Source organism: Triplophysa rosa, linkage group LG4 (genome assembly GCF_024868665.1).
Source record: "Triplophysa rosa linkage group LG4, Trosa_1v2, whole genome shotgun sequence".
NCBI lineage: Eukaryota > Metazoa > Chordata > Actinopteri > Cypriniformes > Nemacheilidae > Triplophysa > Triplophysa rosa.
In genome coordinates, this window is record NC_079893.1 from 23,852,249 (window position 1) to 23,879,197 (window position 26,949).

The 26,949-nt window shown below is 36.7% G+C and overlaps 7 protein-coding genes across 10 annotated transcripts in view; 3 read left to right on the forward strand and 4 right to left on the reverse strand.

Moving 5' to 3' along the window:
* The window catches only part of LOC130553029 (heat shock protein HSP 90-alpha-like), a 6,632-nt gene extending 6,377 nt beyond the window's left edge, over positions 1-255 (forward strand). The window contains exon 11 of the mRNA XM_057331767.1: positions 239-255. Within this exon, the coding sequence (XP_057187750.1) occupies positions 239-255 (17 nt within the window). The remainder of the gene's footprint in view (positions 1-238) is intronic.
* Positions 256-449: 194 nt separating this feature from the next.
* Positions 450-5,681, reverse strand: stx3a (syntaxin 3a). Of its 2 annotated transcripts, none has more exons than XM_057331338.1 (11): positions 5,397-5,681; positions 4,758-4,835; positions 4,572-4,671; positions 4,311-4,385; positions 2,514-2,584; positions 2,318-2,426; positions 2,121-2,194; positions 1,828-1,962; positions 1,606-1,716; positions 1,338-1,427; positions 450-1,177 (listed from the first exon to the last, which is right to left on the reverse strand). In XM_057331338.1, exons 1-10 carry the CDS (start codon positions 5,424-5,426, stop codon positions 1,350-1,352), a joined length of 861 nt encoding a protein of 286 aa, XP_057187321.1. In that variant the 5' UTR covers positions 5,427-5,681; the 3' UTR covers positions 450-1,177; positions 1,338-1,349. The 2 variants fall into 2 exon arrangements, with proteins under 2 accessions (XP_057187321.1, XP_057187322.1); XM_057331339.1 differs by having other exon boundaries at positions 4,758-4,832; positions 5,397-5,680.
* A 669-nt stretch (positions 5,682-6,350) lies between these two features.
* ndufs8a (NADH:ubiquinone oxidoreductase core subunit S8a) lies at positions 6,351-10,783 on the reverse strand. Its single transcript, XM_057331680.1, has 7 exons — positions 10,703-10,783; positions 9,208-9,265; positions 8,984-9,049; positions 7,677-7,766; positions 7,369-7,541; positions 7,112-7,240; positions 6,351-6,978 (listed from the first exon to the last, which is right to left on the reverse strand). Exons 2-7 carry the CDS (start codon positions 9,248-9,250, stop codon positions 6,847-6,849), a joined length of 633 nt encoding a protein of 210 aa, XP_057187663.1. The 5' UTR covers positions 9,251-9,265; positions 10,703-10,783; the 3' UTR covers positions 6,351-6,846.
* On the forward strand, positions 10,353-13,763 carry si:dkey-9i23.8 (melanopsin). Its single transcript, XM_057331768.1, has 7 exons — positions 10,353-10,404; positions 11,837-11,976; positions 12,130-12,319; positions 12,553-12,691; positions 12,779-12,943; positions 13,047-13,125; positions 13,498-13,763. The coding sequence occupies exons 1-7, from the start codon at positions 10,353-10,355 to the stop codon at positions 13,708-13,710; spliced, it is 978 nt and encodes a 325-aa protein (XP_057187751.1). The 3' UTR covers positions 13,711-13,763.
* On the reverse strand, positions 12,356-17,574 carry tmem187 (transmembrane protein 187). Of its 2 annotated transcripts, XM_057332561.1 has the most exons (4): positions 16,067-17,574; positions 13,455-13,641; positions 13,223-13,250; positions 12,356-13,120 (listed from the first exon to the last, which is right to left on the reverse strand). In XM_057332561.1, the coding sequence occupies exon 1, from the start codon at positions 17,451-17,453 to the stop codon at positions 16,701-16,703; it is 753 nt and encodes a 250-aa protein (XP_057188544.1). In that variant the 5' UTR covers positions 17,454-17,574; the 3' UTR covers positions 12,356-13,120; positions 13,223-13,250; positions 13,455-13,641; positions 16,067-16,700. The 2 variants fall into 2 exon arrangements, with proteins under 2 accessions (XP_057188544.1, XP_057188543.1); XM_057332560.1 differs by lacking the exon at positions 13,223-13,250.
* A 222-nt stretch (positions 17,575-17,796) lies between these two features.
* Positions 17,797-22,359, forward strand: si:dkey-9i23.6 (uncharacterized). Its single transcript, XM_057332559.1, has 6 exons — positions 17,797-18,466; positions 18,634-19,536; positions 19,660-19,745; positions 20,664-21,195; positions 21,506-21,596; positions 22,247-22,359. Exons 1-6 carry the CDS (start codon positions 18,446-18,448, stop codon positions 22,291-22,293), a joined length of 1,680 nt encoding a protein of 559 aa, XP_057188542.1. The 5' UTR covers positions 17,797-18,445; the 3' UTR covers positions 22,294-22,359.
* A 269-nt stretch (positions 22,360-22,628) lies between these two features.
* On the reverse strand, positions 22,629-24,498 carry si:dkey-9i23.5 (uncharacterized protein LOC571862 homolog). 2 transcript variants are annotated; one of them, XM_057332562.1, is made up of 6 exons: positions 24,465-24,498; positions 24,039-24,114; positions 23,796-23,938; positions 23,543-23,683; positions 23,348-23,462; positions 22,633-22,748 (listed from the first exon to the last, which is right to left on the reverse strand). In XM_057332562.1, the coding sequence occupies exons 1-6, from the start codon at positions 24,465-24,467 to the stop codon at positions 22,663-22,665; spliced, it is 564 nt and encodes a 187-aa protein (XP_057188545.1). In that variant the 5' UTR covers positions 24,468-24,498; the 3' UTR covers positions 22,633-22,662. The 2 variants fall into 2 exon arrangements, with proteins under 2 accessions (XP_057188546.1, XP_057188545.1); XM_057332563.1 differs by lacking the exon at positions 23,348-23,462 and having other exon boundaries at positions 22,629-22,748.
* Positions 24,499-26,949: the final 2,451 nt, after the last annotated feature.

Below are 26,949 nucleotides of genomic sequence, written 5' to 3' on the forward strand. Positions count from 1 at the left end.
TTTTGTTGTTCAACGTTCGCCGGTTCCCTCCTCCTTCTTACTTGCTGTGAACATTGTTACACACATATATATAATATATATATATTATCCTACAGAACCTTATATTTACTAAAGAACTGATTAGTGTGTCGGTGTTTAGTTTGGCTGCCTAGCTGTGCTTGCAACCAGTTTACGTCATCGAAAAAGAACATGGCGGCCTCCTTAGGTTAAAATGAGTATTACATGTACGGTTTTTTAGGAGCTGAAAATATTTGATGTGTTTCTAACGACAAATGCTAGTAGTGTAAGGCTATTACAACGCATTAAGCCATACATCTCTCTATACACCGGGTTCCCTTTAAGTGTATTAGAGGATTTGGGTTTTAATTTATTTTATTTACCAAGTTGCTTTTATTTTTGTTTCCGTTTCTATTTATTTTATGAAAAAGGAATAAGTCAAGAAATTATAATAGATAATACATTTTTATTTTTTAATTCTAAATGAAAAAACAAAATTATTTTATACTGTATTTAACTTCATTTTTAATCACAAGTTTCAACCACTTTGAAAATATGCAATTCTACAATTATCAATTACACAAGCAAAAAACATTAACTTTAGAAATACAGAAATACTTTTGTGCTACTCTTCAATAACTCAATACTACACAATACAATAACTCTACAATTAACAAATGATCAATAATAAAGGGTCCCCTATCACCCTCTTTAAAAAACCTAAACCTTATCTTCACCTAAACGTGAAAATAAATTACGGGTTAAGAGTTTTCTTTTCGAATAAGTACTAAGTGCACAAAATATTTGTCACTGGAAGCCTAGGGTGGGTCACTATGCCAGTTACCAAAATGAGGCCTCTACAACAAAACAATTAACCTCTTTTATCTTAACACAAATATAAGTTCCCTGAAACAATATTGTCGATTGTCAATAAAATAGACACTTTATAATGCAGCTCTTTATAAAATTCCCAGGTAGCTTGCACTCATTTTAGTACAATGCATCTAACAGTGCAAGGCAATTGATAAGTTAGCAAGATAACAAAAGACAAAAAGAAAACAAGAAGAAATAATGATACAGAAACACAGAAAACATATGTGGGGGTGCTTATGGTTCATCGGCTCAAAGATGCTTCTCTTTATTGATCACAGACTATGAATTTGGAGAAGATAACCTTCACCTGGAAAGACAGAATGTAACTTACAGCATGCAGCATCACAAACGCCTGATACTTTTTTTTACCAGTTACTCTTTTAAATCACAAATAATATTAGAACACATTATCACTCTTCATGTTAGCAGAAACAGAAATTCCACAATATTTAGTATTAAAAGTTTACCTTGTTGAAGGTTTATGTAAGCCAGCTATACACCAGAGAACCTCCGATGACGGCCATAATTGTGCAGCACAGTATGATCATCATCTTTTTCTACACATGTATAAGGGAGTGACCGGGAGAGTATGATAATTACATAGCAACAGTGGAGGAGAGTGAGAAGACGAAATGTTGATAGTAAAAAAGAAATTATTGTATTTGAAAGTGAGAGAAAAGACGTTTATAAACCGTGATACAGCGCAATTGCATTGCTAAATTTTTGCAAGCTTACCCTGCGTGCCTCCTGTTGGAACTTGGCAGCCTTTTTAGTGTCAGCCACTGCTCTTTCTACAAAGCCCACCGACTGGTCCATGTTGCTCTCAATTCTGTCTATCATGCTCCCCTGTTCATAAACCAGAATAAAATGCTAAAATCTATGGGCAGTGTTTGATTTTAAGCCTCAGAAAGTGGAGAAATCCCTTCATTTATCTCTAGAAACGACACAAGCATGCACCTGATTCTCCACCAGCATTGCAATGTCCACAAACATGTCATGCAGCTCCTTTATGCTGCTCTCCAGTCGCATAATATCCTTGTGTCTTGCCTCAATCTCACTCAGTGCTTGCTTTGATATGCTAGAGTCCATTATCTACAGAAAAAAATATAGTTTGTAATGCACATAATTGAATGACACATAAAAACAATGTACCATACCATATAGGTTTAATACCCAACACAACATGTAGCTTGATTCCTACAAGAAAACATCAAACAGACATATAGTACAATCTACAGAATAGTGCCAACCCCTGCTGTGAATACTGCAGCATTCCCTCCATCCAGCATTTCTTCGAGTTCCTCATCAGTAGTGGTTTTACCAGCTACAAAACAGAATCCAACATTGACCTTACATATGCATGTAGTAGCATTGTGCTTTTCAGAACAAGGAACCTTTTTAGAAAGTAGGAAGAAATAGAAAGTCTGTGTATATGATTGTCACTGACTGATCTCCAAATGTCTCTGGATGCGCCCTTTGCTCTTCTCTCTAAACTCCACTTGTGCTTCATTGTATTTGGTCATCACCTCCACAAACTTCTTAGCAAGAATTGCTTGCTGAATGGAAAAATGAAGAGAGGAGCATTGTATGAATAAAAAAAAGAATTTTACATCTGTTTGGGAAAGATAGTGTTGGTGGGTTACCTGGGATTTCTTTATCCGTACATCTGCTGAAATTCTCTCCTCTGTGTTAGATGCCAAGCTCTGCTCAATGCCTGTTGACAACATTGCTATTTTTACTATTTCAGTAAAGTAACAAAATGTCACTACATGATGTTATAGTTACAGGCAGTGGTGGACAGTAACGAAGTAAATTTACCTGAGTACTGTACTTAAGTACACTTTTTGAGTATCTGTACTTTACTTGAGTATTATTTTTTCTGAGTACTTGTACTTTAACTTCACTACATTTGAAAGACAAATATCATACTTTTTACTCCACTACATTTATAAAAAGGTCCAAAAGTAGAAAATGGTTTCTATGCAGCGGGGTTTCCTGTGTGCGCAATTTATCTGGCTTGCGATCTTCCAGGACCTTTTACTGTTGCCAAGTAGTTCAGTTTGTCTAAGCTCGCGGTTTTCCGGCAAGCTTTGAATGGCCATTTGGCAGATTTTTTTAACGCAAATCTGGCAACTCTGGGATCTTCCCCGCTAAACTAATGTAAACGTATAGGCGCTGCTACACCGTTGATAGCGCTCTAAAAAGGCAAATAGAAGAATAAAAGACGAAAAAGGCACTTTAAAGTGTGGTGTAATCATCTGTGGGTTACGATCAGTCAAAGATCGTAGAAACATTGTCATGAAAATGATCGACATAACGGCTAAACGGTAAATAAGCAACACATACACCTTGAGCTACGCGTGTGTGTTAACTTCTGATCTGCTGCTATATCATTTAAAGCGATTTGGAAAATGAATGATGTTTCTACTGAAGTAACTATAGTTGTATTCTTGTTGAAATAAAAACAATAGAACCCTGCCCAAAATACAACATAAAATGTAATGGATTTAATGGTTATAATGGGAATTGTACTATGGATACATGTTGTCTACTTGTACGTGATGGATTCTATTGGTGGGATGGTAAATCGTATTGGAATAAAACCCCAAACACACTACAAAGAGGAATTTAATTTAAAAAATCTCATTTGAATTCTTTAGTAAAACCACAGCAACTAAACATACCATAGTTTCATTATACTAGCTATAGTTTATGTTTGTAGTTAAATTATGGTAATACAAATGGTAATAAATCCAACAAACACATGGCTTCTACACTTAACTATTTACAAGAACCTTACTACTTACTGGTAAATTGCTGCTAAAACTGGTAAAGGGAATATACAAAATATAAGAACACTGCTCATAAATACATATAGGCCCAGGGGGCTAATGAGGATATAATTAGGCTAAATGATCATACAGGATTATATCTAAACGAAACATATATGTGCTAAACATATAAAGCTCTTAAAGGAGTTGCTCACTGCAAAATTTGCCCCCATTGACTTTCCATAGTAGGAATAAAAACTACTATGGAAAGTCAATGGGGGCAAATTTTGAAGTGAACTACTTTAATACAACTGATACTGTGAGCTACTCGGTGTATTCAGTAGGTTGCTTCAGAGGCATAAGGTATACGACAATAAAACAATGCACAACTGACATAAAGGAAATTTACTTTTAATACTTGAGTACTTTTAAAAGCACGTACTTCTGTACTTTTACTCAAGTAAGAATCTGTCTTTACAACTTTTACTTGTAGTGGAGTAATATTTGACCAGTAGTATCTGTACTTTCACTCAAGTAAGGAAGTTGTGTACTTCGTCCACCTCTGGTTACAGGCAAATGTTTCACAGTTTAAAAAAGTATCCAAGTAATCAAGAAATTATTACACAATAGACCACAATTTGTATCTTATCATGAAGATGCAAAACTGACTTTTGAGTTTGTTGCGAGCATTGTTGGCCAGTTTCTTTATCTCATTAGTAACTGCCTCCAACTCGTCCTGTGTCTCTATGAGAAATAAAAATGGTGATTAAAAATAAGGAATTACAATCAAGTGAAGATTTGAACATTGCACATGTTTGGGAAAAGTCTAGTTTAGAGTATGGGAACAGAGAAAAATATTATAACAATGAATTAAAAAAATATGAAAAAAGGATGGTGGTTATAGTTAAAGTAAAATGTTATGATACTAACTTTGCTCTGATGTAGGAGCAGAAAGGATGATAGAATACAGTCGCTTTATCTCATTCACATTCTCATCAATCTGGTCTATACTGGTCCAGATTTCCTCAATCTATAGAAAACAAAAAATAAGTCAATTGTGACATTGGATGACGTTGAAATGTTCATTTGGAAACAACATAGTTCATTTACATATACCTGTATGAAGAACTCATCCATAAACTCTTTATTTTCCACTGGAATTTCCACATCATCAGCTGTTTGATCTGACTTCTGCTATAGGACAAAAACACAGGGACATAACCACCACATACTTTAACAGGTAGAAGTCCAGTTTGCCCACTGCTGTGGCAAGATTTTTCAACCTGAGGAAACTGTTTATCTATCCACATGACAGAGATGGTGGATGCATGCCTTTCGAATAAAGATGTCAACCCAGATAATTGGTGACATCCCACATCAAACTGCTACAGTATAATATTTACTATAGTAAACTGTAGTAAAATGCTGATATACTAACAGGTTTTTAAATCTTTCAAACTACAATCTTACAGTTTACCCATGTACTACAGTTAAAACTACACAATAGTAACGTTATACAATTAATTACAGTGCACTTATAGTATATAATATTGTAGAATGTTTTTCATGGGATCGATTCAATGACAGTTCGCAATCCAAAAGATGCGGCCCGGTGCTCTGCACTTTGAAAACAATGAGTGTATAACATCTCGAATCCGATTCATTTGTAGCTAAAAACGGCATTAATACGTCGTAATTCGCCGTAAAAAGATATTTAGTTGAGGAAAGGTGAAAGTTCAATCATTATTCTCTTACCGCTTTTAGTTGCTCCAGTCGGTCCTTCATCTTCGGTTCAATGTCACTTACGGGCAATCAACTCTCTATAACAACTAACGTGGAAGATAAAAAAGAGGCAACGTCGTCTTCAGATTGATAAACTACATCACATACCTACAGCCATTTGAGAGCCTCAGAAAGACCTTGTTGACGCACTTAAGAAAAATGAAAACTGTATATTCTCTATCTTTTCTTATTAAAAAAGAACAGACAATATGGCAGTAGGTCCCAGACTGGTAGTTGTCCTAAATCTATCCTCTCAAATCGGATTAGTTCAACAGTTGAATGCTGGGTAGCTAATCTGCTTCTTCCGAGGTGCTCCTCGATCTCCACAAAGTGCACATCTCACCGACCAACTAGCATATGAGGTGGATTGTGTTCTTTGACTGCGTTTTTGCGCATTAGATTTACTTTTTGATTGATCATATAGGCCTAGTCATTTATTACGTCGGGTTTTGGGCATCATGTCTGATATTGCTGGCTTGGACAGTTTGATTTTGCATTGTTAAACCTTAAAACAGACAATGCAACTTACAATAAAAATGTTTCATGTTCATTAAATTACCACAGCCCTGGTAAAAAAAAAACGAAAGCATTGTATGTTGCAAACTTGGTTTCTTTTGTAAAGTATAATTGTATGTCATCTTAAATAACTGTACCGAATTTAATTTAATAAATAAATAAAAGTAACACCCCAGTCAGCAGTCTTGGATTTCCCATTTAATTTAAGGAATTTGCAAAATTGGGATAAAGTAATTTGTAGTTTGTAAATTGATTGTAGGGTTCTAAGCTTTAAAAGACACCAACCAACACCACCACAAGTAATTAAAAACCCTTATCACAGTGCTTAATGTCCATTAATACATTTCTCCCGTATGATGTTAAAATATGGTCATGCATTGTTGATCAAATACAAATACCTTTAAAAGAAGACAGCAAATTATCAAAAGATTTAGACAGAGCATTAATTTATTTATTTTATACGGTCCACAAGTATTTAGTCTTTGTACAGTTCTCACAAGCACAAATAAAACTGTTTATCTGGTAAGGATATAATGTGAGAAATTCAACAAACTCGCTGAAGTGCTTTAAAGGTTACATCTCTTTCTTGGATCATTTGTAAGGATATAATAATTTGGAGAGGATGGATTGATTGAATATCTTGAAATGAACACTTAACATTTGCCTCATAGTGCATCATTCATCTTAGTTTTCCAGTAATGTGCAGTTATGCTTACATTGAGAGAGAAATCAGTATGTGTCTCTTCAAAAAAAGTCAATCCCTCGGCTTTGAAAGAGCACTCAACACAACTGTACCTGTCTGAAAACCAAATCTAAAATATACATTTGAAACTTGGACTATTGGTTAAAGAGCATGAAGTCTGTACTGTTACTGGGTTGAGTCCATGAATATAGTCTGACAGATTGTCTATCTGTAGAGATAATCAGCCTGAATGTTGGCAGCAATCTCCGCCTCCCATTTGTCTCCATTGTTGAGGAGCTTTTCCTTATTATAAAGCAGTTCTTCATGAGTCTCGGTGGAGAACTCAAAGTTGGGACCCTGAGAGATAGACAGGGAAAATTATATTTACTTCAGTTAATATAGTCACAGGATGACTGGTAAAAGAAGAATTTGACTGATGTCTACATGACACTTGAGTTATCAGCAGGGTTATGTGCTGTCAGGCTCTCACCTCTACAATTGCGTCCACAGGACACGCCTCTTGGCAAAAGCCACAGTAGATGCATTTTGTCATATCTATGTCATAGCGTGTAGTTCGCCTGCTACCGTCAGCACGGGGCTCTGCCTCAATCGTGATGGCCTGAAACACAGCCAGTCATAAACCTTTAGTGCATTTGTTTATACATCATATTTCTGCCAGTTTTCATATTCTTGCAATTAATTACAGAAAAATAAAAGATCATAACAAAATGAGAAATGCAGTTATACCTGGGCTGGGCAAATGGCCTCACATAGTTTACATGCAATGCATCGCTCTTCTCCAGAGGGATACCTGCGCAGGGCATGTTCGCCACGGAAACGGGGTGACAGAGGGCCCTTCTCGAACGGGTAGTTGATGGTAGCAGGCTCACGGAAAAGATAGCTCATGGTCATTCCCAACCCTGCATTAAAGAACATTTTGGGTCAGTTTCTATCCCGATTATTCTTTCATATCCGAGTTATGAGCCACAGTTATCTGATAATGTTTGATTATGTTAAGTGGGTTAAAGACAAAAGGGTCACATGTTGTTTCTGACCTCTAAACAACTCTGTCCAAAAAAGTGTTTGAGCTGCACGGTCCGTGATAGATTTCATATCTGTGGCATCTTCCTGATTATTGACATACTCTGCAAAATGAGATTGTAATGTGACACATAAGAGATATTGAAATAACATTTGAAATTGAAATAAACTTTGACATACACTCGAGTGGCTGTTTATGTACTTAATATCATAGACATATTAAATACCTAGATGCTGCATTAGTTGCTTTGCTCTGCTGCTGTGATACGTCAACAGGGCCACCATATTAGTGAGGGCAACAGTGCACTAAAAGCCCACTGAATCCAATGGGAGAGCTGCGCTTTTTCGTCATTAAAAGCACAATCACGTTTACATTTCTTAACATATTTCAATGGTTTACGATATACGTAGAGTACAACTTTATCATGTCTTGAGTTGCTTCATATCTCGATAGTTATAGCCTACTTTAAAATTAATGGTTGTCATAAGGAATGTGAAATCCATTATTTGTGCCTGTTATTTGTGAGAATCCACTAGATGACACCATGTTCAGTGATATGTTGCAGACAAGTCAAGCAACAGAATAAATAACCACGTTGCAGTAGTCGAGAATAAAACACAGACATGTAGAGATTGTTTCTGAGTTTTATTTGAATCTTCGAACAAAACACCCAAGGTAATATAGGTTAATTTACGTATTATATAAAAACTAATGTTTTCACTGTGGAAATGGCTTTTTCTGTAGTAATTTTAGACATTTTCAAAGATAAAAGATGTTCTTTTATTAATCCGGTAAAACAGCAGTACAACATGATGTATGTGATATAATAAAACAAATAACACTGCTGTGCATTATAAGTATGAAATAGCATTATATAGCCATATAGTAAAGAAGCATTGTTTTGATTTTTCCCAGGATTTTAAAGTGAACGAGCTGTGTTCTGATCATGTGCATTTAATCTACCTTAAATTATTTCACATTAGCGATGTGTACACAATTATTAAGCCTAAATGATTGCTTGACAAGCATTTTTAGCAGTTTTAACAGTTCCGTATGACAATAAATACATATTCAAGACTATAACCATTTTTAACTGGAGCCAAAACGTTTCTGTACTCCACGTAAATAGAAAAGTATTGAAATTAGTTGAGGAATGAAAACAATGTTGTGTTTTTATCCAGAAAACTGCAGCTCCAACATTCACACGTATGTCTTTGTAGTCTGCTTTTACCCTCACCAATATGGCGGCAGTGTTGACGTACGATCCAGCGGACAATGAGGCGTCTAGTTAATATATATGTCTATGGTTAATATACTTACTAATCCCGGCCCTGTGTGCTGATAGGCTGAGAGGACGTGCAAGATTTTGACTGGCCAAAAATGAACCTAAGGAAAAAGCCATTGACACAATTAGTTATATAAAGGCATGCATGCAAAATGACATATCTCTTACATCGATACTTTAGTTAAAATTCTGATTGCGACTGAATTCGTTGCCAATATATTCTTGTCCCAGTTTTTAGTGTAGTCATTTGTAAACCCACCTGGCCTGGATGCAGAGTAGAGCACACGTAATGCTGCAGACATCTCAAGATATGTGCACTTTATAAAGAAAAAGAGGTTGGCGGATAAGAGAAAATAAGACTATGTTATACATGCATTTCTTTATTTTTGCATGACTAAATGAAACATTTGATTTAGACTAGTTATTCTCGCACATAACATTAACAATTTTAGTAAAATGTGTTAGTAAAAATTTTATAAAAATGGGCAAACTGTTGCACAACAGGGGCTGTGTCTCGTTTCGGAAGGCTGTGTCCTCCGGAGGTCCCATTTGAAGCCTGTTACGTCATCGAGGCTGTCTCGTTTCATAAAAGCAGGTAGGACACTCTGTAGGCACCCTTCTAATGCGACCTACTTTCACGAGAATTCGGAGGACACATGAGGTGTATCCTTAGTTGCTAGAGATAACCCACAATTCTTTGCGTCTGCCAACTTCTGTTAAATAAACAGCAACAGCTGCACATTCAACCAAATATGTGGTGTTTAAATGTGAACAGTTTACAATTTGTGTCACATTTTTTGTATCTTAGCAGGCATATGTAGTAAATAGGTTTAAAAGGGTTAAGTGATTTTTAAACAGTTTTAAAACAGTAAGGCATTTTTTTACATTTGTTTAACTCTTTTGGCATTGTTTAGGGTAGAAAGTAACCAACGTTTTACCTCTTAAATTCATGTAGAAATCATTTTATTAATTTGACAGGTGTTTGAGTGCAAAGTGCTGTCATAGCAACGTGGTACTTCCTGTTTACTTTTCTGCCAGTATGTCCTACGAAGGACGTCTCGTTTAATTCTAAATTGAGAAGCCTCCGTATACCGCATCCAATGATACCTCTGGAGGACACAAGGATGCAGCCTTAAGAAACGAGACACAGGGCTAACCCCTAGGGCTTATACAAAACAGTGCATCATGACTGACTTCCCCTTACCGGAAATAAACAAAACCCCAAAACATTGGTTCCGTTACATTGCAAGGCATCAGCTAAATTAACCGTTGTTACATTCAGAACCACATAATCTATAAATACCTATAACCCATTTACAGTACACATATAACATGTCCAACATAAATATGCCTGACGCAACTGCGTCACCGTAACGTTATGTCAGATAATGCAAGACTACTGCAATGAGTTCAGGGCAGGGGCACAAGACCGTCCGTGCTATTCACACATTTAGCGGTAAAAAGACAGCGGTGATAATGCATACATATCCACATACACGTTTGTTTTTTGCACGTGCATTCCTCAAAGTTAAACACCTATAAAGGTTACATGTACAGTGTTTGGGGGAGCAGTTTAGCCACAGGTTAATTTCTCAAGGACTTTCACTGTCTGTACGTGTATTATTCCTTTAACCCTTACACCAACGTTTGATTCCATAAAAATTATTCTCGTTTAACCAGTTCTACAAAATACATTGTATAATCTCTCAGAAAGACGAGAAGCGTAAAAAGTTTAAAAACCAGTCCGCACTCACCGGAAAGTCGCTATTTGGCCTTCTCAACCAGAACAGCGGACGAGTAAGGAAACGCACGAGGAGTCCGCCGGAAGTGAGGTCACAGATTAGTTCGTCATACGACGGCTTTTAATTTAGTTTTTTTTCTTTATGTTATTATTACATTTTATATATATATATATATATTGTGCTTAAGAAATTAAAGCTAATTGAAAAGTGAATATTGGATATAATTTAAATATTTTGTTGTATTATATACAAAATGATATAATATATACAAATATTTTTTCTTGTCATTTATTTAGACTGTCGTGGTTCCTATCTGGTTTAAATGTTTATATATAATTTTACAATAAAATTCTAGTTTAATTGACAATGTCTTCAACATTATGTATACATGACAATTAAACATAACATAGGCCTATGTACAATCAAAATTTAAGCAGCATATCATTTGTGTGTATGATGTTTTTACCTTTACAATAAAAGGTTAAGCTACAACAACATAAGTCCCATCATGTTTCTTTCATGTTTCATGGTACCATGATAATTCTGTGGTGATCTTTACTGTTCAAACCAATGTATCACAGTAACTGCCACAGAACTCATAGGACATACAAGTTTTGAAAATAGGTTTGGGGTTGAGATAGACATGTTTATATAATAAGGTTATACTGCAAGTATTTAAAAATCAGAATCCTTTCTGTTGTACTGATTCTCTGCTACACACACCATTTAGTGCTGTCACTGTAAAAAAAGCAGAATAAGGCTTTTGTGGCTGATGCTTAATGAGGCAGGATAAATTTAATTAAAGAGAGGTGTGACGTCCATCTTCACATAATCCCAACTGTGTCTGGAGCATCACGTATCCTCAGAACAACGGTGTGTAAAGTGTTGGGTTGATTTGTGGTTCTCTGCTTCAGTGACAAAGTAAGTCCATCATTTCTGCACAAAATACTTAACATTTTTTTGTGAAAGACAAATCGTAATCTGATGTGATGTGATGTGTCATAGACTGACTTGCTTGAGTAACATAAAGAAGGGTGTTGTATGTTTTTTTACCATAGTGCTTAGTTACTCACATTGACCTTTGATTTTAAATGTGATTTTTTTTGTTAATTTGAAATTGCACTTGTTTTAATAACTTTCTTTTAGTGAACACTTCACATAATATAACTGAATCAGAGGAGAAGTATTGGTCCAGAGTTGAGAAATCTGTGCTTGGTCCCATTCTCAGCATGGAGATGGTATTAGGTGTTCTGGGAAATGGACTGGTTTTAGTAGTTAAAATTGTGGTAAGGTTATAGTTACAAGATACTATCCCTTCAAATTAATGAGAAAATTATGGTTTTGTAATTATGGTTATTCTTCCAGATTTTTTAATCATGTCATCCTTTCATGTTTTTAAAACATAGTGACTTTCATCCTGTTTTCCTTTATTTTTACAGTGTAAAGACCATTTTCGGTGCATTTACTGGCTGCCATTTGTCAGCCTCACGCTCTCAGATTTCTTCTGCTCTATTCTCATAATCTGTGGCTCTCTCTTGGCTGTTCTGAGCGAAGGTCAGATCTCACCATGGTGTGAGGTGGTCAGTCTGCTAAAATTCACCTTCATCACTTCTTCTTTTGGAAGCATAGGTATACTAAAATTGAGAAGATGAGGATTGTCATAGATCAGCAGAAAATATTTATTTCCTTTATTGCATCACAGCAGTACTACATAAAAACAAAATCGATATTTTGCATTTTCGTCTTACATTATATAAAAAATTATATCTTCAGATTCCTTAAAGGATGCATGAAATTATGAGCAAAACTGGAATAACGAAATCTATCATCTTGTTTCTCTCTGCTTCTTCCCTACAACTCAGCGGTTCTCTGTGTTCAGCGTTTTTTAGGTATCCCCTCCAAAGGTAAAGGGCTGTCAGTTCTCATGGCAATAGCATGTTTGGCATCATGGTGTACTGGAACTATGTTTGGAGCAGTGCCGGTAGGCTATAACTGGATAAAGTGAGTCTGTACCATAATTTAACTAAAAAATCAGATTTTCCAAATCCACATTCAAAAATGTCATTTCTCACATTATTCTTGGTTCAGGTATGACCCTGCAGAAATGCTGTGTGCAGTTTTCTGGGAAAGCAGTTACTCCGACATGCTGGTTTACATCCTCTGTACCTTCTCAATCTCCATCTTTGTCCCATTAATTCTTATACTGTTCTGCTGCATCCTGACTTATGTAGGATATGGGAAAAACTGTGCCAGGTGTGTAAAATTGCATCTGGTGCACATAGAAATTTGGCTTGAACTTGATAAGACTCATCCTGTTATGAGGTTGCATGTGTAGGCCTATTTTATCTCTTTGTAGTGAGGATGACCTGTCTTCTGTCACTCCACTACTGGTGATCCTGTATCTGTTCTGTTATGCTCCATTTACTGCATCTGAGGTGAGAAAAGTTACAAATAATGATAACAGCTTTGTGTGGTAAACGTGGTAAAAAAATTGTTATAGTTAGAGATTCAAATCTTCAATCTTTTACTCACCTTCATGTCATTCCTAAATGACTTTCTTCTTCAGAACACAAAATCAGATATTGTGAAGAAAGGTGGTAACCAAACAACATCAACCCCTATTGACTTCCATTGTATGAACACAAAACCACTGAAATATTTCCAAAATATCATTTGTGTTCCATAAAGAATCATATACAGGTTTTGAACGACATGAGGGTGAATAAATGATAACAATTTACATTTTTGGGAGAACTCTTCTTACATTATCTCCGCTGCAATGATTCTGTTTATTCTTCTTCTGTTAGTTAATTCTCCTCGGAAGGCTCGACCTGTCTCCTTCTCCTGACTGGCTGAGATCACTTTCATCCGTCATGGCGTATCTGGACTGTTGTTTGAACCCCTTCATCTACTGCACAAATAAAGACTTCCGAGAGGCAGTGCTCATACTGCTGTGGAACAATAAGAAATTACACCATTCTGAGCCAGTTCTAACCGGCATTACAAAACTTGAAATATGAGTATTATTCGCAAATCCTAAAATGATAAATATTATAAAAATGTTTGCAAAACTGGGAATATAACACATCTTTTAATCAGTAACAAATGACGCATTGTGTTTACAGTTTTTATTTATCAAGTTCAAAATTATAGGCTTCAAGTCGGTATGTTATAACATTATGCATTTACATATGTGCCCCTTTCGGGTTAAAGAGGATAATTAGCCTAAATTGCCGCTTTGGATAAAAGCGTCTGCTAAATGACTAAATGTAAATATCAAAAACTTTTATGGGTCTTGTTTAAGATTTACTGTTATGTTAATATGCTAAAGACTTGATGAGACATTTACAATATCAAATGCTTTAATTTCACCCACATAAAAACATAGGAGAGTGAAAGGTGTGGACTGCTGTGAATATTACTGAGGTACTGTACAATAGATTTGAGAAATTTGTACACTTTCTTTGTACAAATAAAATAAACCTCATTTGTCCATATCTACAAACATGATCGGTAACACTTTACAATAAGGTGCTGTAAACATCAGTAAAAGCCATAGCTAACAATGAACAATGTCGTTTTTCAGCATTTATTCATTAATGTTAATGTCAATCAGGGGCGTAGCAAGCTTTTCAAAAGTGCGGGGGATGGATGTGGTTTGTTTGTTAACAATAAAAAACGATGACTACAATGACAGAAGGGTACAAAAGGTATAACATACAAGATATAAAAAGCTTCCCATTTAAATGAGTGATACTAGAAAAGTATAAAAACACACTCGGTGGTAGGCTTGATAGTGACATGGGTCTGAGGACAGTGACTGCTAAATTTGGCTTACTTGCACCTTGAGAAGGGGAGATATAAAAAAACTAGGGCTGTCAACGTTAACGCGTTAACGCATGCGATTAACTTTTTCAAATTAACGCGTGAGAAAATATTTATCGCAATTAACGCAGCATCCGTTTGTTGTGTCATCCTTTGTCTAGCGTTACATTATGTAATCACGCTCTTATTCGTGTACAGGCTTTTAAACCACTTAAGCGCGATTTGAAACAGTTGCTTTGACGCGTTCAATGGAGATAGATAGCTTCTAAACTGTGGGACGCGGCAAAACGCAACGCGAGGTCCAGTCTGGTGTAAACAGTCATGGGCTGAAGGCTGCGTCGGTGAATCTCTGTCAGACAGCGCATCCGTGTTCAGTTCTCTTTCGTGCTTGAATGGATAAAACCACACAAGATTATGTCAGAAAGCCCGTTTTGTCTAGCATTTTCTTAAGCACAGACTTCAAAGTGTAAAATAAAATCTTAAATGAATGCAAAGAGTTGTGAAAATGGGAGTGCGGTGACGGTCAGATCTGCGTACTGAGACAGCTCTTAAAGGGGCCGCGCTCTTAAACGTGCTGCTGTGACTCCTGTCACTAATGTTAATCAAAGAACAAAATAAAAGAAGAAATCAATGTGATTTTGTAGCTTTAATGAGAATTCTTCTGCATTTAATTTATAATTTAGCATTAATAAAGACTGTAAAGTGTCCTTCAATTCCTGTATGTTTCCTACTTGAGCTCTCAATTATGCTGTTGAATGGCTATAATTCATGTTAAAATAATCAATTTAATAGAGACATCAGTTACAGTACTAATATCAAAATGTTAGCTTTCATAAAATGATGCTGTTAAAGAAATATGTTGTTTCTACATCAATTTGAAGATTAAATGTGAAATTATTAAAATGTAAAAGTATATTTTAAAATATAATAGTTATGTGCGATTAATCGTGATTAATCACAGAAAAAATGTGTGATTAATCCGATTAATTTTTTAATCGATTGACAGCACTAAAAAAAACAAAAAGAAAAAAAACGCCCACACAAAGCTTTTTCTCTGGTGGTATAAATAATGTAACAATTTACTGTTTTTAAACATTAAAATAATATACACTTTTCTTTCATAGTTCTTCAACAGGTATGCAAACAATGACATCATTTCTCACTTTTTTCTCCTCAACAGGTACAATCAAACACAACAGGTAAGTATCCACAAAAGTATTCAGCTAATCAACAAACAATGCTCAAAATATCAAAATCAATTGCACTGGCAATAAACCCATAAATACACTGCTTAACAATGACAATGTGTCCCTCCTCCTCGTCAATTCCCTGCCTTCTTCATCACAGTTACTTTATACATTGCATGCCACATACATAACCGAATTTAGCTAGCTGCTGAACAATATCCCAATTAGCAATTAGCATTAGTCTAAAAAACGAAATATAATACAGAAAACACTCGACATGTCAACAAAACAAACAGAACATCTTCCCAAACACATATCAAGCTTATTTAAAAACCTCAAAAGCATAAACACTCATTCAAAGTACCTGGAAAAGGGAGATGTAAATAACGATAACCATAAATTCCCGCCTCCTCAGCACGAGCTGACCGATAAATCTAACACACCAAGAGAGGCGGGACTTAAGGCAGAACAGCCAATCATCAGCCGGTCACATTCAAAGCCAGTGTCATGTTTGAGAGGGAGGGGAGAGCAGGCAGTCGCAGCGAGCTCAGACACAGAGCGGCCAGAGAAACGGAGGAGCGACGGCTGTAAGGCGTTTGTGCAAAACTGCGGAAAAACTGCAGAAAAAGTGTGGGTGTTGAACCCTCTCACCGGGAAAAGTGTGGGTGTTAAAACACCCACATCCCCCACGGGTGCGACGCGCCTGATGTCAATACAGTTATTCACGTTAGTTCATGGTGCATTAATTTCAATAATGTATTAGTAAGAAAATGCTGAAATTAACACGAACTAACATTAATAAATGTTCATTGTTAGTTCATCTTACCGAATGCATTAACTAATTGTTAATAATTAGCACCTTATTGTAAAGTGTTACCACATTATCTTTACGTAACACTCTTAATTAAAAACAGGAGGTCAAGCAGGAGTTTGCTTCAGGTGTGTATATTGTATTTATTCCATATTATTATACACGCTAACATTTCGTTCATGATCGTTTATGGAGTTTTTTTACTGAGGTGCGTGAGAAAACAAAAACCATAATGGAACTGAAGAATGTCGCAAACTTTGGACCAGAAATGTCCGGTGAGATTTTGAAACACCCAGTACTCCGCAAGAGTATGATCCAGAAGCTTCAGAACCACAAAACCAAAGCAGGAAAGCGCAGCCAAACAAAAGTAACGCATAGACACAGCATCTCCGTGACTCTTCTGCGCTTGGACACCCTTAAACACTGCGAAGGCGATGTGGCAACCCAATGCAACTTCAAATCCACGGTCGTGTAATAGCGCCAGTCCATAGCTGAGAATTGAACACGTTTCAACTATTATGGTGTAACGAGACGACCAGCCGTTAACAATGACATTACACCACACCGGCACCCATGCAAAAATTGGAAAAGTGAACCACTGGTCCAAAACTGAGGGTGCGCGGCGCAAGGTGGACAAACGCACCCACTGCACGGGCCCGTACGCGATTGCCATGAGCGCGAATACGTTCTTGGCATAGGCGACTGCACGGCTGTCTTTACAGTCTGTTACCGGTTGAAGGAGCCAATAGATACCCAATAATATGTATCCTAAATTTATCAGGCAGTTGAACGGCATAGCCAGGAAGGCGGGCAGATTGTCGACTTTTTCCTCCGCATAGTGATCGTAAGTAACGTCCACCAGAACTTCGTTGAAAATGTCAGTGTTTGCAAGCGCTATGCAAAGCACGAAGGGTATCAGGACGTCAACAACTGCTGACATGATTGCATTCAGATAAAAAAAGACACAGTCCGATTTGGGGAAATAGCTGTGGAGTTTAGGAGATATGTACAAAGTCTGAAAACATTGTTTGTCTTCCGCAATGTAGACCACGTGACGTCCAGTGTAACAAATCATTGGTTGCCAACTTGCCAGAGTACTCTTCAATATTTCTGCACTAGTCTATTTCGTTCTAAGGTGTCCATGCTCAACTTGTTTGTTAGTGAAGGGTGTTATCATATCTGCACATCTAGAAACAAACATAAATCATGTACAGCAAAATAATCTAAGATGTAGGGCAAATATGAAAAGTACCAGAGGCTTAGGGAACTCAGACTTTCTTGTTTGTCAGGGTTGTCTGACCAATGGGCTTCTAGCTTCTATCCTCCGCCCATAACACAAAGTTTCTGGAAATGTTTTTGTATGATCTGTTCACATAAGTTTCTTTAGCCTAATTTATAAATCTGAGATCTACACTTTAAATTAATGGTACATAAAAGCATGAAAGACACTTTTAAATCAATTGCTGTTTTTTGCAGTTTCCTTAGCTAAACAGGAAGTCACATTTAATGCACATTAGGAAATAAGTATTGTAAGTAAGTCCCATTACAATTAGTTCAAAATAAAATAGTAATTTAACACATGTAATGCACATACAGTATGCATACTGTCGGAACAACAGCATTAATGCACTTAAATTATCTCGGCTGCTATGAAAAGACGAATCTTAAGATAAGATTTAAAAACAGGTTTTGCCAGTCAAGAGAGTGAAAGTTTACTGTAAAAGGAAAAGACCGACAGAAAAAACAAGAGGCTAAGAGTCTCTAAGGAAATAGACAAGGTGTTTCACACAGGCTGCAGAGCTGTTCGGTAAATGGTACAGACTCTGGATTGACTCACAGAGACTGAAGATTATACATGAAATCCAGTGAAACCTAAAGTGAAGAAGCGACCGAAGGTTTGGCTCAGTAATGGAAGAATGAAGATGAAAGACTATGGAGAGACAAATATCTGAGGTATGAAACATAAACGCGAGTCAGAATGGGTAAAGATAAGATTTACAAAATATTATTTTGTATATTTCGTTGTTTCTTTTGTACTTGTGAACTCCACAGAACTCAACATGTAAAGGAATTCTCAGAGCTTTAAACTAAATTAAATCACATCTTTTCTTTTGATGCAGAATAATGATCTGCCGGACGATGTTAAACTGGAGTCTATGTTGATGAATCTGACTATAAATGAAAGTCCAAAAACACATTTACATGTGCACCCAGACACGACCAGTCAAAATGTGTCTAGTTCTCTGGAGTTGGAAGAAGAAACAACTTGTGAAGAACAAAATGAATTGGATAGCACAGTCAGGTCCGATGTTGATGAGGAAATAACTAAAAAGTCAGAAACAAAGGACATAAATAAAGCTGATGAAGATTTCAAGGGTTTTCCAGATGTGGTTCCTACATTGGAAAGAAGATTACCCCCTTTGTACATTCAAACACGGAAGAAAGATGATAAAGAGCTTAGAATGGAGGAACCCATGGAGGCTGGAGCTGCATTATTGCATAACAGTCAGAAGGAGAGTCCTTCTCAACGGTCATGTACATCCACATTTTACCTTCCAAAGTCCTCGAAAAGAGATGATGTTTCACAAACAGAGTTGAAAGATGAAGCTTGTGGTTCAGTCACTAAGTTAACTCGTCAAAGACATGTAAATGTTACAGGCAGGTCAAGAAGGTCTGCTTCTGATCCAGAAGGTCCGTGTCTGATCCAAAAGCCCAAAGAACCTAGACCTCTCTCAGCTCCAAGTGTTTCAAACTTGAATGAATATGAAGATCCAATTGAAGGGTCAATAAAAGACTCCGGCAACTTGATCAAAGGAAGTTCCCCAACAGGACGAAAGGATTCATGCATTGAAGAGAGCTTTGGAGAATGGGAACATGATATGTCCAAACTTCAAAATAAAGGAATGAAAAATAAAGTGAAGACTTTTACTCAGAAAATGGTGGGAATGCTCAAGGAAAAACCCAATCGTGTGCATATTGGCAGCAAGAGCAGTCAAGACAGTGTGGAAGAAGAGGCACAGTCTGTATGTTTATTTATGTGACCTTCTGGTCTTTCACATAATTTCTAGATTATTTATTACATTATAAATAAACAGATAGCTCAACTTGTCCTTTGCATTGTTTTTGAAATCACAATGAATAACCAGTTGAGTTCTATGGAAATGGAGGTTGAAGAACCATTGAGTCCACCACCACTGCCACCCAAAAGGGGAAGATATGTTCACTTAAAAAGGTCAGATATACTTTCATTTACATTTTTTTATTTAGGTGTAATATTAACAGGACAATACAATTGTTTAGTTGGGAATCAGTTGTGGGGTAACCCAAAAGACTGTGTATACTCTGGGTTTCCTTCTGGAACATGTTTATGGAAAAAACCTTCAGACAAATCACATACAGGCATACCTGAAATAGTTGAAAACACAAGTCACAGTTTGACTGTCGTTTATTTTAGAACACAACCGGAATGTCCTGTTGTGTAATGTTAACCATGGACAATTATTTTTCTCTTAAAGGGGCAGTTCACATAAAAAATTAATATTAAATTGTTAACATTTGTTTACCCTCTAATGTCGTTCTAAACCTGTATGACTGTATATTTCTTCTGGAACCCTTCTGGAAAAAATATTTTGAGAAATGTCTCAGTGGTGTTGTGTCTATACAATAGAAGTCAATGGAGGACAATGTTGTTTGGTTATCAATGTTCTTCAAATGATCTTCTTCTGCAGAAGAAAGTCATACAGGTTTGGGATGACATGAGGAAGAGCAAATGATGAAAGAATAAATGAGAGATTATCATTTTTGGGTGAACTATCCCTTTAAATCAAAAACGTACCCAATCACAGCTTGTCTTATTTCTCATTCTGTGAGATTCCTTTTAATGACACAAACACAAACATGCTTTCAACATCAGACAGCTGTAAATGCTGACTCCTAAGGCCACTTGTTAGTATAATCATTATCGTATGAGGCAAATAATATCACAATGGATTTTACGGATAATGCATCTAGGGATAAAAATACAGATCACACTGGTCTTTAAACCATGGTGTTAAAGAACATTAAACATAATAACATTTTACTGTACATCTATACTTGAAGTTAAATGCAGGGTTAAATTCTATGTAACGTTTATGATCATTTTCAAAAGAATGTTCACCTTAAGAGACTTTGAACTCAACCTTGAACCAATCAACTTAATGGAGGAAGTATTCACTGGGGAGGAATGGTTGCCTTATCTGCCCAGCAAAACCAGTTCACCCCAGAAAGACGCTGGTAAACAAGCAATGCCAGATGATGTTGTCCATCCAGACAAAAATACTGAGCTTCATCAGATGACAACAGAGCAGAACCAAACAGAGGATGGAAATGAAAAGCAGTCAGATGTGAAACAAGACATTATTAATGAAGATGATGAGACTATAAGTGAGCTGGATAATAAAAGAAAAGAAAACAGACACTTGCCTGAAAGAGAAATTGAGCCGAATGCACACATTTTTGCTATTCCTAAAGCCCTGCTATCAAATGCTGCAAAACAACAAAGGCAACGCAGGATATCCAGTGAGACAAATAACTCTGATGATGTCTATGACTGTATGGGCACGTTCGTGATTCCCAAATATGACTTTCTATTAATGGAAAGGAGGTCATTGGACGTTTATCTGGACTTTTCAACAGTCAAGGTGAGATCTATCAGTGTGCAAAAAGTAATTTTTGGAGATACTGGTATCCAGCTTAACTCTAAAATATGTGGGTTGTTTTAACCAGTGGCATGGGTACAATCGAGTACCGTAGGGATGACATATTTTTGTAAAACTTTTTGTCAAGGGAACCAGTGTGGCGCTAATATTTGTGCCGCCATATTACTGGCGGACCAGCAATGTTAACCAAAGAGTTAAGAGACAGTGTGAATTAAATCTGTTCAAATAAAAATAAAACATACAGGATATGCATAAATAATGAAACAGAAATCTCTTTCTGTCTCATATGAAGGCACTGGAATTGTTGGACAACTCTGCCCTCAAAAGTCGAATTCGTTTAAGCAAAAAGAGACCACACCGACCACCTAAAAAATACAGAAAAGGTAAGAAAAGTCGTGGATGGGGTGGGGGGGTGTACTAGAGGTCGACCGATTAATCGTTTTAGCCGATAACGATAATTTGAACTATCGGCTATTGGCAATAATCCCCACCGATAGTTTTTCCTGGTTGCGTTTGATCCAGAGGAAAAGCAGGGAAAGCTCTACTGTGATATGTAGGTGGAGAGTTTCGAGTATAGTGTAAAACAGCGACCTCTAGAGGTGGAAATAAAACTGACTGCCTGTTTGGTTTGGAGCGATTCAGTTTATGGTTAGGAGACGCGAGACCACAGACTGCACGGAGCGGAATACATCAGATGGGGGTTTAAAAGTTTTACAATGACAAGGTAGAGCCAGTTGCAGTAAACATGATGTTAAAAAGTAATTAATTTATTAACTATATGCTGCCTGCATTTAATGGGGAACAGCCGTATTTTTGCCGACAGGGCTGAGAGCGCGCTAACATTAGTTGCCTATTAACGTTATCTTAAGAAGTTATAACATTGCTAAAAACTATTGGTAATTAATCGGTAGGTACTGACCACCTTATCGTTATCGGCTAAATCCAATATCGGTCGACCTCTAGTTTGTACTGAATGAGAACATACTGTACAGCAAACCTCAAATATATATATTTTCGTCCTTGTCATTCTCAGAAAAGGCACAAAGACTGAACAGCAAGTTCTACGAGATTCCCTCTTAGTTCCTGTCAGATTACACTGTCCTGAAAGCCTCATCTTTCGACAATATGCCACTTTGACCACTCAAGTGAAAAATTCAAAGTGAAGTATGTGTAAAATTCCATAAAAAATATTATCTAACTTACTATATATATATATATACTTGTTTTTACAAAAAAAATCATTTTAAAACACGTGCTAGAAACATTTACAGTATTCTATCATCATTATACATTCAAAATAAAAATAAAAACTCATTCTTGTGATTGCAATAGTACTTTATTATTATTTTAAAGGAATGTTATTATTTTTGTAAATGTTTTTGTTGATGCGGAAGAGAAAACAAATATGCAGAATGTTAAATGCTGTGAAAAATTATCTCAGGTCTCAGTCTACTCATCCATGAGACCCTTTCGTTTGAAGGCGCATATGTAGTTTTTTTTGACTGAACAAGAGTCATCATTCCACTTGCCAACATCTGAAAATGAAAGAGAAAGAGGGAGATTAATATACCTTTTGTTTAGTAAAAAAACGGACCTCTTATCAAATGTCATATCACCTCTATTTATAAACATGACTAAAATGTGTGTAAAGATTAAAATGATTGATATTAGGTATTGTTGCGTATTTTTTAGTAATTACTTATATATTATGTTTGTCAGACACCTTTACTCAAAGCAACACTTTTTGTTTTGTGGGAATCAAACCCATGATAGCACAATCTTCACAAACAAAAACATTTTTACCATAATATTTTTTTCTTTTTATGTAATTTTAATGTGATTGGCTAATGTTGTTTGACTGGCTAAAGACATCTAAAACACAAATTCACAAAGCATGCCTCGCCCATTGACAGAAATCTGAAGAAGTCCACAAACAATTGACCATTTGAATATATTAAAAACAAAAATAAATTGTTAAGGTTAATTTGGTTATGCATTTGTAAAACTCATTTTTGTGAATGTGAAAAATACTTGTGTCTTTTTGTGAACAATATTTTGTAAATGTATTCTTTTATGTACTAATCTGGCTCCCTAAATTCTCTGCTTTTTTCACTGAACCCATTTCGACCCTTACGGTTCCAGTTCATCTCCACACATTCTTCCTGGCTAGTGAAAAGGCTGCTGGGCTCCCCAGGTGTCCAAATTTGATAGTCCCAGAAAGTACCATCAATCCAAAGAAATTTACCAGACTGAAGGGGTGAAAAAACAGTGTATATGTGATGTAATATTTCTCCTCATTTTTGAGCCTCTACACATTTCTTTTTTTTACCTTGAAAAATTCATATCCTCCAAGCCAGATGCGCAGGTTCTTTGGGTTAAACTTCATCACAATGGCGAGCAAATCATAATTAGAATTTCTATTATGCACTGACACTAGGTGTCCACCAGGGGCTTTAGCTCTACAGCTGAACTGGGTAAACAGAACAAATTTGTAATAACTATAATAGTTATCCTAAATATCCTATATACTGTATGATGTAAAATAATGCGACATATGCAGAATATAAATGTCACAGTGCTACCTCTGCCTGAGAGAAGTTTAGAGGGTTACTGAAGTATTGGACGCAGAACTTGTCCACATTGAACCAATTTTTAAAGCCATCCACATTACACTCTTTAGGCAATTGACTATATGCTGTGACGTTCACATAGCCGGCCGAACCACCTAAATGACAGAATTACATAAATCATTGAATTATTTTTCTAGGACACATCATGACCTTTTCGTCAACAAATAATGTATTAAAATATGAATAAAAAAATACCTCTCTTCACAGTGAAAAAGTTACCAGTCCCCCAAAGAAGTGTGAACAGCCAGATAAACCTTGTTCCTGCTTTATACTGTAAAAGAGAACATTTTAATTAGTGTTTTGCCAAATTGCATGAAATAATATAGTTTTATTCATTTTATAAACAAAATAAGTGCTGTTCAGGTAATATGCTTTGTTTTTTAAGTGTGTCTTCCACATATAGTGTACAGCAATAGGCCCTATATGAGTTACAAATTCTCAACAAAACAATAATGTTAAGATTAAACTCTTTGAAGAATAAAACATCTGTTTAGATAGGCCTATATTTACTGCTATTATGACTTTTTTTACACTGAAATAGACATCATTTATGCAAGAATAATTAAATTACACAATTATTTATTGGATGCAAACGATATTTGTGAAAGAAGAAGGACTTACCATCTTCCAGGTTTATCTTCTATCTCTCTTTACAGTAACTTTTGCATTTTCCTCACCTTGTGCTACCTATTTTATACCATTCATTTTCACAACTCCTCCCTCTTCTCTAAATCACACAGGAAACTCTTTCACACATAGACACTATACAGTGCCTGCCCTTAACTTTACAGTTTACAGTCTGTGGCTACTCACCCTGTTGTCTTTGGATTTTAGAAAAAGTTGACACGTCACACGAGCGTATAGTTTGAAGAGTTTATAGTGTATGCCACCTATAATGTCTCCACATACTTTTGTCTTCATTTTTTATTTAACTTTTGTTCAAAAACAACCAACAAAAAACAACCAACATTTGAAATAAGTACATTTGTAAAGGTAACGATTGGATCATTATTGCTGTGATTGTTTCAACAGACAACAGTTATTTCAGACAGTGTATAACTTCTCATTTCTTAAATATCCATGCTGGAACATTTTCTGTGATCACGTTACAGTGTTTCAGAAGGGGCACATTGCGGGACAAGTATATTTTTACGTTGCATAAGGTTGTTGCCGCACCACAAATGTGCAGGCCCCAAATGTGCGTTTAGATAAAAGCTAAAGACCATGAAATGTGTGAGTGTGTGATCACTTTTTTGGTCAGGCGGTACACTTTTCCACCAGCATTCCCTTTCTTTCAGCATTTGTCTTTATGCTCTGTTTCTGTTCTTAATTTCACAACATGCACATTTTTTAAAATACCTGATTTGGATGAGCTTTTGCAGAGATATCCGAGAACTGTTATTATTTTGTGTCACAAAACAGATTGTGAGCATGCAATATCTTATGTAATCTATGCACATGTATCTGTGTTTCTCAGAAAGTAACAAAGTAAAGACATATTGTGTGGGTGTGTGTTCAATAATGCACAAACTAAATATAAGTGGCTTGCTGCCGGTAGGAGTAACATCCACTAAACAAGGACTTATTTCCATTTGCCATGAGATCTCTTTGCTATATTGGGATTGTGCCTTTTGGATAAATATGCTAAAACTGCAAATGGAGAGCACTCAGGGAGACTGTAGGAGCTGTATTTAGATTTGTTTTCTGTACCATCAAATATTTTGGCTTGATTATACTTTGTTTAATATTTTTTATTTGGATTAAAGTCCCAGTGAAATTAAAAATTACAATATTTTTTCATGAAATATTGCAGCATTTATTGTAAATAGTTCATCAATGTGGTTTATTCTCTTTTTAAAATTCATGTGCCCTCATAATCTTTGGTTAAAATATGAAAATGCACTTCCTTCCTGTAATGACTATCCATCTTAGATGACGTATGTTAGACGGCCTTGGCGGAGCATCCATTATCTCCTCCCCTTCAACTATCAGTCTGTTGCCAGTGTTAGTGCCAAAGAGGTGTCGGGAAATGTTGTTCCAGGTGGCTCATTGTAATCCCATGGTGGGACATTTAGGGCAAACGACAACACTTAATCGTATAATGACCCGATTCTTTTGGCTGGGCATTCACAAGAATGTGCGCAGGTGATGCGCCTCTTGTTGCGAATGTCAGCTGGTTAACCCACTGGCCTCCCCAAAAGCGCCATTGCGCCCTCTTCCATTAGTGCAGGTCCCCTTCGAACGAATTGGTATGGACCTCATTGGGCCATTAGATCGATCAGCGAGAGGACATTGATTTGCATTGGTCCTGGTGGACTATGCAACCCGATATCCTGAAGCAGTGCCGCTTCGGAGCATTTCTGCCAAGAGTGTTGCCAACACGCTGTTTCACAATATCTTCCGCGTGGGGAGCCCCAGGGAGATCCTCACGGACCAAGGCATGGCATTCATGTCACGTATGGTACGCAAACTTTATGAGTTGTTGGGCATTAAATTGATCCGCACCAGCGTCTTTCACCCAAAAAGAGACGGTCTGGTGGAACGGTTTAATCTCACATTAAAAACCATGATTCGTAAATTTGTTCACGAGGGCGCCAAAAATAGGGATAAATGGTTGGAACCCCTCTTGTTCACTGTACGGGAGGTCCCTCAAGCCTCCACTGGGTTTTCCCCCTTCGAGCTTCTCTACGGATGCCAGCCCCGAGGGCTTTTGGACGTCCTAAGAGAGTCTTGGGAGGACGGACCTTCTCAGAGCAAGAACGAAATTCAATATGTCCTGGACCTGACCTGACCAAAACTCCACACACTGGGGTGGCTATCCATGGAGAATTTGCTGCAGGCCCAGGACAAGTAAAGCCGGCTGTACAACAGGGGAATCAAGTTACGAAAATTTACACCGGGAGAGAAAGTGCTTGTATTACTCCCAACGTCGAGTTCAAAATTACTTGCGAAGTGGCAAGGGCCGTTTGATGTCACACGGCAAGTCTGAGATCTCGATTATGAAGTAGTATGAACGGATAGGAGCAGAGCACATCAGATTTACCACCTCAATCTCCTGAAAAAGTGGAGTGAGGCAGACGCAAGTGATGCTGGCGATAGTAATGAG